This window comes from Pinus tabuliformis, chromosome Q, assembly GCF_031772625.1.
Source record: "Pinus tabuliformis cultivar Carrire ecotype Pingquan chromosome Q, CPIR1, whole genome shotgun sequence".
NCBI lineage: Eukaryota > Viridiplantae > Streptophyta > Pinopsida > Pinales > Pinaceae > Pinus > Pinus tabuliformis.
In genome coordinates this window covers 1,305,475,114-1,305,491,263 of record NC_142296.1, presented here as the reverse complement: position 1 = coordinate 1,305,491,263, position 16,150 = coordinate 1,305,475,114, and the positions used below count along the sequence as shown (strand labels likewise).

At 39.8% G+C, this 16,150-nt stretch overlaps 1 protein-coding gene across 3 annotated transcripts in view; it reads left to right on the top strand.

Annotated features, from left to right (window-relative positions):
* The window catches only part of LOC149224626 (putative serine/threonine protein kinase IRE4), a 472,510-nt gene that overhangs the window by 41,479 nt on the left and 414,881 nt on the right, over window positions 1-16,150 (top strand). For all 3 annotated transcript variants that reach the window (XR_016249525.1, XM_089386195.1, XM_089386193.1), the window contains exons 2-5: window positions 9,274-9,365; window positions 9,539-9,718; window positions 10,134-11,624; window positions 15,570-15,742. Coding sequence is in view for 2 of the 3 variants with exons in the window: in XM_089386195.1 (XP_089242321.1) it covers window positions 9,274-9,365; window positions 9,539-9,718; window positions 10,134-11,624; window positions 15,570-15,742 (1,936 nt within the window). In the remaining variant the exon portion in view is untranslated. The remainder of the gene's footprint in view (window positions 1-9,273; window positions 9,366-9,538; window positions 9,719-10,133; window positions 11,625-15,569; window positions 15,743-16,150) is intronic.

Below are 16,150 nucleotides of genomic sequence, written 5' to 3'. Positions count from 1 at the left end.
AATGACTCCATTGCCTAATGATTGAAAGGTACTAGTCTGCTCTCCCAGAGGTCTAAGGTTCTTGGCACCTCCAAAGAGCTACCATCCCCATTGGAGCCAATGTTAGTGTCAGTCTTTCCAGCCTTCCTACAGTGATCAAATATGCTCTTACAAAGTGGTCTCAGAGTGTCAAGGTCAAATTTTGTCATTTCAGTGAGTCTTCAAGCAAAATTTGGTCACTAGGCATTAGGCCTAGGGTTTGCCCAAATGTCAGTCCATGTCATCATTCAGCTGAGCCTATCATCATTCAGAGGGTTTTAATTATCATGTCAGTGTCGAATGAGTCATTTTACACCTTATTCATGCTTCAGTTGTGCCTAGGTAAGGTCATTTCCCTCTCTTAGGGTTTTGAAGCCAATTTCTCTTGGACGGTCAAGTTATCGGCAAAAACTTGTATCCAGATGTTCATACACCATCCCCTATCCTTAAAATACCCTATCAAATGCTTCCCATCCCTTAGATCCCCCAAATTCTTCATTTTTGCACAAACCCTAGTTTCTAGCTACAACCTGGCAATTTTCTAGGTTTGACCTGTGTTTTGCCCTTTTTGACCCCTTCCCCTCACTCAATCTCTGAGATTCCACTTTCCCCTGCTTCCTAACATCCCTCCCCACTCCCAAAAATTTCCCCAAGAATTTAGAAGCCCCCTATCCCCTTCATTTCGCTCCATTTCGACAAAATTCCTTGTTTCACACATCGGGACAAGTTTCACTCAAAAGCTGTTTCAGAGCAATCAAAGATGAATTTTGGAAAACTGAGAGAGGTTTTTGTTTAAAACATGCCAAGGAAGAAAAACCTCCTTCACTCTTTGCACAGGGGTCATGGTTTGAGAGAAATGTCAAGAATTCCGTTGCCTCAGGAGAATCAAAGACACCTCTGAAGTGACCTTGGGAAAATCAAGTTTTCTCCTAGCTTGGTTGGCCAAATGATTTGATTGATGGGTAAAATGATAACTAGACATAAAGAGCTTTCCAATGAGCTATCATGAGCTCAATTTGGGGTTGAGGAAGGCATTCAAAAGTTGACTGCAACAACACTCTTCCTTGAGGCAGCCTCATTTGGCACTTTTTGACCAGTCTTGGGAGATTTCATTTTTGACAGGTCAAATGAACTCCAAATTGAACAATTCCAGTTGGGTTGGAAAGTAGACTCAAAGTCCTTTCCAACGAGCTATCGTGCACCCGATTCCGACACCGGGAAGGCCTCCAAAAGCCTCCTGAAAAAGCGCGACCCGTTGGGAGGTGCGCGACCCGTCGAGAGCTCTTCCACAGTTCAAAAAAGCAACGTGCGCGACCCGTTGGGAGGGGCGCGACCCGTTGGGGATTTCTCCACAGAAATTTGCCAGTAAGCTGCCAAATGACCCCAAATCTCTTCAAGGTTGCAGGTAGGCCTCTGATCATCAAAGTATTTTGCTTGATAGAGAAAAATGAGCATGGGAAATGTGTTTTAATGCCATCAAGTTGAAATGAGAAGTTCATGTATATTTGCTTTAAAAATGTCAAAATGCAAGTAGAGATCGGGTTTTGTTTTGCTGCTCTCAAGGTTATCCCTTTCACCCCCTGAGGTTGTTCATGAGGAGGGAAGGCCATCACAGTAGCATGATATTCTTGAGACCAGACATGTCAGCTCTCCTCCATTGGTCACTTATCAGAGAGGCCCAAGGGCCTTATTTGCAGCAGCTAGGCGAGTACTATCTCCACAGCAGGTGGAAGGGGTCTCGCCTTCATCTTCAGTTCAGCGAGTGTTATCTCCACATCAGGTGGAAGGGGCCTCGCTTTCTTCACCAGTACAGGTACTACAGAGGGGCAAAGAGCCCATGATTCATGAGGATCCGGTGATTGATCTTGAGGTTAGTTCTCCTAGCCAAGAGGCGAAGGAGATCATTCAGCATCTCAGGGCTGAAAATGATGTTTTACAGAGGAGACTTGAGGGTGCCCAATGGACTATTACTTACCTGGAGCAGCGGAACAAACAATTGGAGGATGAGAAAGCGCTTGATGAGCTATGGAGGATTCGTAGCGACCGAGTCTTGAACCGTAGAAGACCCGGTGATTCATTGCCAGCTGACCGAGAGTCAATGCTCATTCAGGAGAATGCCCACTTGGAGAGGCTGTTGGCTAAGGCTAACCAAGAGAAAAAGCTGCTGAGAAACATGAAGAATCACTATTGGGCAAGAATGCATGTATGCAAAGCCAAGATGAAAATGTTCCAAAGGAGGTTGTCCGAGGCTCTTAGGCGGAGGAAGAAGACCAATCCACTCCGTATCTTGGCTGAGGCATCCCTCAAAGATCATGGCACTCACTAGCATCAGCTACGGCACAAATCCCAAATTTTTTTAAGAATTTTGGGTAATTTTGGGAAATTTACAGGTTTTGACTTCTCAACGGGTCTCACCCCCGGTGAGACCCTTTGTCATCGTAGCTCCGTTTTGCAAAAACTCAACATTTCTAGATTTGTCATGCAAAGTTACACATGCCTATGGATGGACTTGAGTTTTTATGGGGATTTGGGCCTCCAGAAGGTCAAAATACAGGCAAAATTTGACTTTCTGCCCCTTTTTTGAGTTGCAGAAGTAGTCTTGGGAGAATTGACTTTTGACTGGGCAAATGACCTCCAAATCCAAAAATTCCAGTTGGGTTGGAAAGTAGACTCAGAGACCTTTCCAACGAGCTATCCTGCACCTAATTCTGACACCGGGAAGGCCTCCAAACAGAGCTCCAAAGTGCGCGACCCGTTGAGGAAATGTGCGCGACCCGTTGAGGAAACTTTGCCAGATTTGACCAGTTCAGCCCAGAAAACGCAGTTTGGCTCCAGTTTGACTTTTTGAGGTGGATGGTGGTCCTCTTGGATGTAATTGTGACACTTTTTGGATACTTTTACTCTTGTTTAACTCTTCTAGAAGTTTCTTTCATGTAAAGGGTAAAAATTGAATGTATGAACTGGTTTCCAAGTTTATAGAGGCAAGTTGTTTTGACTGCCTATTTTGTAGTGCTTAGTTTAGAAGTGGTTCAAACAGCTCCTAGAAGGATGAGCTCGACCCCTAGAGGCAAGGGAAGAGGTTGGCTTGCCTATATTATGTATTTTCTTAATCATTTTCAAGGGTTGGAAGGTTGGACTCTTGAGGGAGAAGCTATCATTGTATATTTTCACTGTATCTCTGCAATTTTTGGCTAAGGAAGACCAGGGTTTTGCAGTCATCTTTGGGATTCTTGTGGACTCATGTGTTGATGGTGTGTTTCTCAATGTTCTTGTAAGCTTTGTTATGTGATTCATTTCCTTTCTTTACTGCTGCACATTAAACAAATGAAGTGTTAAAGTATGAATTCATGCTAGCCATGCTCTGCTTTTAAATTTGTTTAATTTCCATGTTTTCTACTGTCTAAAGGGAATTCAAAGTCATTGTTTGCTGTCTTTAGCTTCTCATTTTTCATTCCTGGTCATCCATCTCACTTTAAGGCATCAATACTGTCTCCTACCTCGCCCCAAGGAACCCCCTGCAGAAACTGTGTCAAATCCCCGCACCCTAAATTGCAGTTCCTCAATTTGCCACCAAAAACCCCAAAAACCCCCAAATCAACCTTTTATAATCAGTTTACTAGCCTAATATCAGTGTTACCTTGTTGGTCATTTCATCCCATTGAAAATCTACCGAGATTGACCGGATAGAGCCTTCTCTTGCCCCGTAGGGCTAGCTACGAGGCTGAATGGTTTGATGTAGCCTTGAGGTTTACCTTTTTCAGCCTGAGGTGAAATTTCAAGCGCTAACAGAGTCAACAAACAACGTAGATGCTTAAGAGACAACGCAAAGTCTAGCAGCAATCAGGACTCAGGTGACAGATGCATCACACTGACCACAATTGGTTCAGTATTTTGGATGGTTTTTCTTGGCAGTTGTTGCAGATGTAGCAACAACAGATGGAGAGAGAGTTGTAGTGTTGGCAGTAGTTCAACAGGGCCAACATAACACAAATGCAGTGTTTAACCAGAGTTGCGCAGTAGTTGGTGGGGTGCAACAACCAAACATCAGCAGCATAACATGAGGTGGCGCAGAGACAAGGTGTTGCTTCAGTGTGTTGTAGCGCTAGAACACATTCCTCGCTAAGAGAGAGTTGATTTTTGTACCATCGGTTGTGTTCTAGACATGAAATTTGCTAGAGAGGCTAGAATACATGTATTCTCCAATACCCTAAGATTGTTTGGGAAAAATCCACCTAGAGATGGTTTAATTAAAATAATTAATCATTGTATTATGCTGAACACAATTAAGTTCAACTAATTTTGGATGTTTTTTAGTTGCTTCTCTCAGCAACTGAGTCACAGTACGGATGTAGTGTTAGCAGTGGCAATGCTAGCAGCATAGCAAATGCAACATTTGAGAGGGAGTTGTAGTACAGATGCAACATTGGAGAGGGAGTTGTAGTACAGATGTTGCAGTGGCAGTGGCAGTGTCACGGGCAATAGTATAGTAGCAGCAACAACACAGTGTTGGTGGCCACAACAGTGCATAAAGGAGGTGCTTCTGAAACAGAGCAGTATGCAAGTGGACATTGTTGCTAGAGCACTTTCCTCGCTAAGAGAGAGTGTTAGTTTTTGGTAGCATCAGAAGTGCTCTAGCCTTGAAAATTGGTGGAGAGGCTAAGGCACATGAGTTCTAAAGAACCCAAAAACCATTTGGTGAAATTCCACTCGGATTGTATTTTATTAAAATAACTAATATTTTTTAATGGAGTTCCTAAGTCTCAACTTAGGGAAATTAAAATAGTAATGGGTATTAATCAAAATATGGGTGATAATGATCTAGAAGGCGGATCAAGTCATGTTTTAATCTTAGTCGTTGATTAGAGACTTAATCTCTACCATTGAAGACTCAACAGGAAAAGTATAAAATGGAGGCTTGGGGTTCATTTGGAAACATACACAAAGAGATTGAGGAAATCGATTTTCTGAGGTGAGAAGTTCTCAGGAGGAAAATCGTTTGGGGAGAGCTTGCGGCTGAGGGGCAAAGAGAAACTGGGAGAAGGACTTTCCAGAAAAATACAGAACAAAGAGGCGGAGAGAGCTTGCAAAGAGGCATCACAGTAGCCGGGAGAGCTGACAAAGAAAAGCTGCCTGTCACGCAAAATCCAGAACTGCAAGAACAACTGAAACTGCTAGAACTGTCGGGAACTGCCGGAGCAACCGGGAGAGCTGACGCAGAGGCAACGTAATAGTCGGGTAAATCTGACGCAGAAAAGCTGCCTGTCACACAGAATCCAGAACTGTCGGAACAGCCGAGAGAGCCGACACAGAGGGCAGAGAAGGTGACGCAGGGCAATGCAGAGCCGACGCAGAAATAGCTGGGGTTAGCCCCTCTTGTGCTAAATCAACCAAAATTCTGCCGCTGAAGTGAGGTAAAACTCACTCAGATTTTCTGCCAGTATTTTCTCTGTAAATGATTGCTAGATGAACATCCTAGATTTGTATTCAGATATTTCCCTTGCATAATAATAAACCCTCAGAGTTGCTGCATCGGTTTTCCTGCGTTGGGTTTTTTCCGGGGACTATTGTGTCCAAAAATAAGTGTGTCCTATGTATCTTGTTCTTTGCTCTGCTTTTCGTTTCATGAGATCAAATATTTAATTAGTGTAGGCTACCAAAGTAATTTGCTTCAGTATTCAAAAGAATAACTTGATAATGTATGTTAAACAATCAAGTAGGTGAAATTGATGTCACAGGGTTCGCTGAATTTGAACCTTGAGGTTCGAAATTCGGTGAACCCAAAAAAAAAGGTTCAAATTTGTTGAGGTTTGGCGAACTTGATTGTCGAACCTCAAATTCGAACCTAAACGAATTCGAACCTGAAGGCGAACCCGAAGCCGCATTTTATAATTTTTTTTTAAATATTTTTTGGGGTTTGAGGTTAAAGTTCAGGTGATTTTTGTTAGTTGTTTTAAGATTTATGAAAAGAACCATGGGCAACACATGGTTTTCTCTTGTTCCTCTTCCTACCAATTAGTTTCCCGCGCTGGCCACTGGTTTGGCTTTATTTACCATGGTTGTTGATAGATTTTCACAAGCCAACTTCAGTTTGAGTGTACTCGCTCTATTGTGCTCAGTGTTGTTGCTGTGTGTTGTATTCTATACAATTTCCTGAATTCAATTTCTAGACGCTGCTTGTCCCCGCCGCTTGGAGCATGAAATGAATCGTGGTCGTGATTTGTGGCTTGTGATTTCTCCATGATTTTGCAATATAGTTCTATTGTAATTTGTATGTTTAAATTCTGATTATGTTTTAATTATGTGATTTTTTCCGAGATTATAAGTATTTGACATTATACATATTCTTTTCTTTTAAATTTCGGAGATTGAAAATTATGCCATTCCTTTTTGTATTTGCAAACTACAATGGTGTATGTTTACATTTTGATTTAACTAATGTCATTGATAATTAGATGCTATTATGATTAAGTTATTCATGTATGTTTACTAATAAGTATTAAGAATTCTTACTCATATAGCTTTATTGATTGATTTTGATTTTTTATTATTTTGTCATATATATGTATATATATGTTGAAAAATATGTATAGTCGAATTTAATGTCGAACCTCATACGAACCTCATCGAAAATTCGAATTTGAATCGAACTTAATCGTTGTCGAACTCGAATTCAAACCCGAATTGTGTGACATAGGGTGAAGTAGTTTCAAATTTGCTGCAGTAGGGGTTCCTTCAGTGTAAGAATTTTCACATGGACACCTCCTGCACGAGGATGTTCTGCCACTTTGCACATTGTTGGCCCTCAATTTTGACCCTTTTTCACCATGCATAATCCATCTATTTATCATCCCTTACCATCATACCATGGTCATATTTTCCATATTTTTGCCTCTTATTGCACATTAAGGTAAAATAATTATGTCTTTTAAATTTTAGAATTTTTAGTAAAAATTGGGTATTAAAAATTATTTTGACTAGAACAGAATTTCCCGTAATGGCTCCATTGAAGTCGTATGTGCAGGACACCTGAGTGGAAACTAAAGATATATTCGAGAAGTATGGGAATCAAGGATGGATAGACTCCTATTGGCACAGTCCAAATGAGTTAGAACAGACCTGGTCAACGCTGGTCAAACTTGACCAGTCACCCAAAAATCCCTAAATAAAGGGGCAGTTTTGTGATTTAGTGGAATCTTCCCATATTTTGTGCAACAAAAGGGATGAGTTCGACCTTATTAGATGGATTAGGACTCTTATAGGTTGTTACAACTATTTTAGTTGAGTTTGTTATACTTTTGGCTTATTTAAGCACAACTATTCAACAACTATGGACATATATTATGACTATTGAGATTTCTCTTTTTCTGATGTTCTTGCTATGGGATGTGATTATTAGTGCAAGCAAGCAACCATTAGGGACAAGAACAACATGGATTCTAGTGCAAACAACTAGTGATTAGGGACAAAGATCAATAATGCATCTAATTCTAAGTGAACCAAAGTTTGATGTTAAGGGCAATTTAATACTTCAAATAAGGATCCCTTCCAAAATTAGGACCATGATCTTGCAAAGGTGTTTTCTTCCTAGGTAGGGGTGGCTAAGGTCAACCCTATTAGGTGCTTCTTTGATATAATGGAGCATCATGTGCTCAGGAGTAGGATGATGGCCATATGAGGTAGATAAAGCTCAGCTCATGCTAGGCTTTTGCCCATGTGCTAGTTCTTATTGGCTCGACCATCTTTTGCATTTTTTATTTTTCTTTCTTTTGTTGTGGCCATGGCATGCTTTTTCCTTTTCTTTTAGATGCATCAACCTCCTAGAGCCAAGTTTTCACGCCCTATTCAAGGTATGGGAACATGTGAATGCCAAATCCCCAAGAAGCAATGACAAGTTGTACCTGAAGAATGGAGGTGAGATATGGGCTTGTAATGTGGGATGGAAGGTGTTAAGTATGACATAGGGAAGATGGACACACTATCTCAATCATGGTAGCTAGTGCCCCTCCTATAACTGAAAGGTCTTTAAGGGAGGTCCCTATGGACTAGGGTCAAAGATTAACCTCTTTGGTAAGGTGAGAGAACAAGAATGCGGTCAAGGTCTTTCAATCTTCCAAATCACTCCATAATCCATATTAAATGCCCCAAAACAAACAAGTATAAGCACCTGATTGCAAAATGATCAAAGTAACTCCGAATGGCAACCCACCTTCGTCCAAGTGCTAATGCCAGATGGGTAAGAAGCACATGGCTGATGCAAGTGGTGGAGGCACATGGCATATCATCAACTAGTGGTTGCTGGCAGGGGCTGTCTGGTTGACTGTAAAATGTAGGAGAAATTTTTTCTCCTATGGGGTTACCCATTTTGGTGGGTAGAAGGCCTCGTCGCAAGGTGGCATTCCTTCAAGCTTTACGTTTATTATCTTTTTACTTTGTTTGTTCTCCACCTCTTAGCCTTTTAGGCTTTAATATCTTAAGATTTTCTTCATTAACACCATTTTCTGATCTTTGACAAGTCAAATATGAAAGGGGAATGTCCTTTTATGGATGGGATGGAGTGAAGGGGTACAACAGAAAGTGCTAAGTATGATTGGGATGTGTAAGATGCTATCTTAACCAGTTTCCCAGTAGTACAAGCTGATCTGATTAATGACAACAATTCTAAAAGAAAACCATGCCCCCTATGGTATGACATGGCAAAGAACAAAAGTAAAATATTATGAAGTGTATCAGATGTCATTAGTGTTTACCACTTCCACAGCAAGACCAAGAAGTTATAGCACCACATCCAAGCAAAGAACACCAATACATCCAATATCAAAGTAGAACAGGCTGTAAATGATCTGTAGCATCCATAAGTGCATCTGTAAATATGAGAGGTGAGGGTGGAGGATCTGATATACCACAGCTGAGCTACTCAACACTGTATCTAAAGGAGAAAATGAGAGAACTGGCTGAGTCTGAAGAGTCTGAGCAAGAATGCTTGTGGAATCATCAACGTTACATTCTTGTGAGAGTGACTTTAAGGTAGTTACGTAACACGCGGCAAAGTAGTCCAGGGGTAATTGTTGGGCGTTAGATGTAATGAAGTTGTTGCCTTGGGATATTTGCCCAGATAGTCATTTTCAAGTACACTTACACCTACATTGTGGTTTGAACTTCTTAAGATGTTTTTATCAATAGATTTTCTTCTTTTAGTAACTTTATGGTAACAAATCAGTAATACTGAAATATTCTTTCATAATGTTTATGGAAAAGGTCATGGCAGGAGAGGGAATCTTTCGCTCCATTTTGAAGCTTACATTCAGGAGTCGAACCAGAATTTTGATACATTTCCAAAGGACACTCAGGTATTGTTGCTCTAACTATTATTATGGCCATTCTGAGTTAGTATATTTTGTATTTCTGTAAATGTAGTTGCAATGCTGTTCTACTTAATACATTTTTGGCTCTCCCCATGCTCTCTAGTGGGAAATATTTCCTGCTGAATAAGTAGCATTCTGTGTTGGATTTTACTTGACAGATTTCCAGTGAAGATGAAAATACTTATAATGAGAATGATAAGTTGGGGAAAAAACCTTCAGTTCAAAGATCAGACATTAGAAAATTCCCTAAATGTTTCAAGAGCTACTCACATGAATTAGGACCCCGGGGTGGCATGCGTCCAGTCTGCCCACGAGCACATAGTGACAATGATTTGAAGGTAAGCCTTTTGGTTGTTATGATAATATCTTATGTCGTGACATTTGATGATTTGATTGATTTTCCTAATAGTGCAAGCCTGCAAGGATTTTCAATCCCATACTTTGGTAATGGCAGCATGTTTTTCTAGCTTGAGAAAAAGTTGCCCAAACTGAAGGCAAATTTGGGAAATGAGTTGTCATTGTCAGAAACTACGTGCTTTGATTTGGTTTGAAGTATCATGTGTTGCTTCTCTACTGGAGGCTGTCTTGTTATGTAGAACTGCATACGAGGCAAATGAGTAGATTCTATCTGTTTATTTTCAATGGTATCTATATTTTCATTCTGCTAGCTATCGGTTTGTGTAACCTGACCTTGTTTTGTAAAAATACTGTTTTCTGCATTCTGAGCACACTATGCTGTTTAAAATCATACAGGAACTCCTAGGAGCCTTGCATGCTAGGTTCAACACTGCTAAAGAAGAAGTGAACTCAGAACTTGAAGTATTTGCTGGAGATGTTGTTGAAATTCTTGACAAAAAAGTTTCTCTTAGTCCAGATTGGCAGGAGGAAATTGAAGATCTTCTTATTCTGGCACGTGAGTGTGCAATGATGTCCCCCAGTGATTTTCGGAGACATTGTGAAAGTATTGTACAAGATTTGGCTGATAAGAGGCAACAGATGCCTATGGGGTTACTGAAGCAACTGCACACAAAGATGCTTTTTATTTTAACACGATGTACTAGGTTATTACAGTTCCAAAAAGAGAGTGGTCCAGACCCGGAAGTCTCAATTCATAAGTTTCAACAATGTTTGAAAGGGGTTCCTTCTGTTGAAATCGGCTGGGTGCAAGGTGATAGCAAGAAAGCCAAAGTAGTAGCTAGTTCTGAGAATTTTCAAAAGCATGGAGATGTTCCCAGAAATAGGAGGGCTACGGATGGGTTAAGTATGTTTTCAGGTAAACAAACAGTGCAGAAAGAATCCGCTCCTTGTGGACTTGAATGTCCAACGACAAAAAGTATTTATTCTATTGATCAAAGAAATGTTCCCCTCACAGAGGATTATGTAGATTTAACAAAAGACATGACATCCTTGGCATCACAAATTCAGAGCAAATCCATGGAAAGCTTCATGGAAGATTCAAGCAAATTTTCTGTCAAAACAGCAGTCCCAAAAAACAAGTCATTTGTGAACTGGGATGAGATCACTGGATCACAGGACTCTGGAGCACATAGTAGTTCCCCTTCCAAGATTCATTATAAGACAACATTGGGTACTTTTGGTGATCAAGAGACTAATGTTGAAGATCTTGAATCAGTAATTTGTAGAATATGTGAAGAGGTAGTACCAACCTCACATTTAGAACCCCATTCTTACATATGTGCATATGCTGACAGGTGTGATTGGAATAGTTTAAACGTGGATGAAAGGCTGTTAAAGATGGCAGAAACTCTTGAACAGATATTAGAATTGTACACTCCAAGAAGCTGCCGAACATCTTTAAGCAGTCCAGACATTGCAAAAATGCAAAATTTTTACACTACAGATGGATATGAAAGTCACTTTCCCAAATTTAGTGATTGGCCGTATAAAAGTGTTGAAGGAATGGTTGAAGACCTTCATGAGATGGATACAGCTAGTATTGACGAGTTTAAAGGCCCCAGTTCATGGAATTTGAAAAGTAATTTTTTATTGAAACAGGATCTGGGTTTTGCACCTTCATCAATAGGAGCTAGTATTGAAGAGTTTAAAGGTCCCAGTTCATGGAATGTGAAAAGTAATTTGTCAGTGAAACATGAACTAGGTCTTGCACCATCATCAATAGGAAGTATGACTCCGCGTTCAGGCATAAATACCCCACGAGGCAATCACATTGATTTATTCTGGTTGGAACGTTATAATTTAGCAGAAGTTGAAGATGAATCTCAGGTATGCTGCATTTACAGTCTTTGTATTGGAGACATATTCTATGATCATTTTGGTTAGTTACTTATTGGTTTTATCAGAGATTTGGATATCAATTTCATGTCTTCTATTTCTTTTTCTGCATTTGTTTGGAATTTTTCAATTTTGTCTCAGGGCGATTGATTGGAGGATATCATTTATGTTTTGGTACTTGTCACTTCTTGAATTTACACATAAGATAAGTCCAATCTTCCAGGTACAAACCCTAGGGTAACTTTTAGAAGTTCTACCTACTGTCCAGTGGAACCTCCCTTTGCTTTAGGGCGGCTCTTCTCGAGCACAAAGCAGGGTTCCCTGATAAGACTACAAATCTGTCCTTTGTAAAGATGTTCATAAAATTAGAGTTGTAGAATGTAGGTTATGTTTTGTTTTATTAGGTAAAGGAGTAAGAAGACAAGCAAGACCAAGTGGCATGTTGCCATGTCCTATGGGCAAATGGAGTCACAACATTACTTGATGAAGAAGTCCAAAAGGCAAGGAAGAAATCAACAAGCTATGCAGTACATCAATCTTGACAACTAAATCAACCCTATTGACTCATAAATCTGCATGAAAATCTTGTAAAAATACCATTTATTTTGCAGCTCAATATCTCCCAATATAAGTTGTAACAATCGATGTATAGAAAGCAGCAACAACCTTCAAAATAGTAGAAAAAACAACGGCCTTTGCTTCATATACCAATCTGGTTACATCCAATGGTTGGAGGGCTGGAAACCATTTACAAAACCCTTCTTTACACTTCCAGACAGCCTGTTATAACCACCTAACTCACACCTCGGGTCATGTGGAAGTGAGTTATTCCCAGGAATTGTAGCCTTCACAAAGTAGTACAATTCTTCCTCAGCAATCCGGTCTCCACATGACAAACTTAACTTCTCCACAAATAAATTCAGTTGCTGCAATAAACTCTGTCTCTCCACAAATAAACTCAGCTGCTGCAAAAACTTGGCCTCTCCACAAATAAACTTAGCTGGTGCAATAAATCGGCCTCTCCACAAATAAGCTCAGCCACTGTAATAAACTCGGTTTCTTCCCAAAAGAAGTATTCGATCTCCTCCAAAGATGAAACTCGGCCTGCTGATAATATTCGGACTTGGTCTCAAAGTAACACAGCCTCCTCAAAGACCATGGCATTCTGAAAACAGCTTGGCTTTACCAACTAACTTGACCCCCAAATGGAACTTGGCCTGCACAAGAAAAGGGCTCCTTGATGAGAACTCGGCCTGCCAAATGTAGGATAAACTCGACCTGTAAATAGTAGGAGAACTCAGCCTCTATCATAAATTCTTTTTCCTCCCAAATAACTTGATCTCCCAAGAGATAACTCAACCTTCCAAGAGAGGGATTTGGCTTCCAAAAGAAGAGATTGACATGCAAAATAATATTTTTACCTTCAACATTGAGCACTAGTGAGAAATCTGAATGATCCCTCCTCTTCACCAGCTAGGGTGGATGGTTTCATCACTGAAGACTAGTCCTTACTTGGGTTCTCACCCTTACACTCAAGCTCCAAGAGCTCTCAAATCAATTATCAAATACAATAACCAATGCATGATCAAGAGTGAGCTCCAATTCTCTTTTTATAACTTTATCATTAGAATACCATGGGTTTCTCTTTTATAACCCTTTTTAATTTAATTATTCAATGTTACTTTTATATGTTGTTTTTTCACCCAAATGACATTTAAACAATTAAATTAATTAATCCCTTTTTTCTGACGATAGCCTACTAGAATCAAATAGGCTACTAAGTCATTCTTCGGAAGTGATCACTCAAAAAGGGACATTATAGTCCTCCCTTCCTGAGATTGTTTGCCCTCAAGCAATCTAGAACCTGCATATCAATACCAGTATCCAAAATATTCCTATAGAATGCTCCAACATATATCTGCTGTGCCATCCTAACACATCTAAACTTATCATTACTGTCACACTCTTCCCTACCATGAAGCAATCCACTATAATGTAAACTATTCCTCATAAAAATCCTTGGATCAATATCCATCACCTTGTCAGTGTACATATACTCCAACAACTACCTTGTTAGTGTACATGTACTCCAACAACATTTCAAATGCTTTGGCACTCAATTCGTGTTCCTGAAGAAGTGGGAGAGCACCACTCCTGAATCCTTCCTTTCCTTCAAGAAGACCAGTAGTCTGAGATAGCCTTTTCTTAAAGTACTCTGATCATGAAGCCAATATCACTTGGTCGCTGTAATATTCCTAATGGAAATATACAATGATAAACAAAGCAAATATAGCCAAAAACACACAGAAAAATGCTCAAGCATCAGAACACCATTTTAAAGCCAAAACTGTGCTGCTGAGCCATTTTATTATAATATGAAGAGTGTACAATGAGGCGCTGGAAAGAGTGCACCTCAAGTTTTAGGTCCAAACTCCTTTCACTCCTCAACTCCCAAGTGTGTCTCCTCCAAGCACCGCGCAGTCCCTGCGCTACTGCTAGTGACTCCACACAAACTCACACTCCCACTGCTGGAACAATCAGAAAATGATGGAACTCCCTCCTTGGGCTGGCACTCAAAGTCCACCGAAGCAAGGGTTGAGATTTCCGCTCGGAGACACTCGTGTGCTAAACAACACTTGCAAACTTGGCTTCTGCTCAAGCGTGCTATGTCAAAGACAAGTTTCTGAATAGATGAATGAATGACCAAAATGAGTGCCTCTTGCTCTCTTTATAATTCGGGGCTCATTCTCTCCTTATGGTCCCCACTCTCTCTCTCTCTCATAATTCGCAGTCCCTTCTCTTTGCTCTCTCTTCCAAGAGTGCGAGTTCCCTCCTTGGGTCAAATTTCTCTTTCTTGTGATCCCCACTTTAAACTAGAGCTGCAATATTCTCTTTTCCTCCTAAGTCCCGGCGCCGGAATTGCGTCCTCTCACCAAACTCATCTCTAATGCTGAAATTCAAAACTGGGGATATTATAGTGGCTTTGAAATCTCTTCCCTTCTACTATGAAATAGATGTCTGCATGATCCTCAAAAAATAGTTCATTAGCATCTTGATTGCAATGCCCACTAGACTCTTGATTACTGTTGATATGCTGATATGTTGAAAAACTGTGATGTCTGCTAGAACTGAACAAGCACCTCAATTTCTACTTTCTTCATGTGAGGTCCTAGGAGTCCAGAACATCCTGAAATGGGGGTCCAGAACATCCTGAGCAGATGTCTATGTGAGCAAAGAGACTAAAATACTTGCTCTTGAAAATCAAATTGTATTCCTAGTGAACTATAGACGGATATCAAATAGGAGAATAAAGGGTAGATTTGCATGGCCATGCCATGTGACCTCTCTTAGCATACAATAATCTTATATGCAATTAGTTATCTGTTACATTTTGTCATTTACTTCACTCATTCCTTAATTAAAATTTGAGATGCAGTCCACTCATTCCCTAATTAAAATTTGACATGCAGTCCACTCATTCCCTAATTATAGGGATGATGTGTAAATGTGCACATGTTTGCACATGATACAAAAATACAAATAAAAGTAGATTAATATTGTATAGATGTAAGGACTAGTTAGGAATATGTATTATGTACTCATCAATCAAGACCATGGAGACTGACAGAAATGATGACTTTTGCTACCCTATTTTTTATGAATGATAATTTTTTTTTCCAGTAAGGGTAACCATTTATAGGATATTCCTTTATATTTAGTTTCATCTATAGGGACACATTCTTTCACCATCGCTGCATCATTTCAAAGCTGGGGTCATCTTATTTCTTGAATGAGATTCAGTGGAACTAACTGCTGATTATAGTGTGTTGCTTTGTTATTCTATGCTGCTGTGATTTTATTTTGCAGATCTGATCTGAAAATATGCCAAACATGATGCTTTCGCTGTTTTATTCTACTTGTTCCTTGACTTTGCAGATGACAGAGCTTGTAGATATTGCAAATTGTGTGGCAAATACAAATCCCATTGAGGAAGGAGCCACAGAATACTTGACTGCTTGCATGCAAGATTTACAGGATATTTTGCGACACTGCAAGGTTGAAGCTCTAGTTGTGGATACAATTGGACGTCGGTTAGAAAAACTTTTAAGGTATTGTAGTTGTTCAGTTATGTGCTAGATGACTTTACGAGTATAGTTTCTGAAACTGGTTCTCCACCCTTTTGTTTAATTGTGTACTCGATTATGTCATTTTTTGCTATGATGGAAAGCTTTTTGAAGCTCTAGTTGTGGATACAATTGGACGTCGGTTAGAAAAACTTTTAAGGTATTGTAATTGTTCAGTTATATGCTAGATACTTTATGAGTATAGTTTCTGAAACAGGTTCTCCACCCTTTTGTTTAATTGCGTACTTGATTATGTCATTTTTGCTATGATGGAAAGCTTTAATTATACCCTTTTTTGTACTTACTGGTCTCACATGTAGAGTCTTAGAAACACTTTCATTTTCCTTGATGCTGATCCAACCATTTTGAAGGTTCTACTTTTTGTAACACATT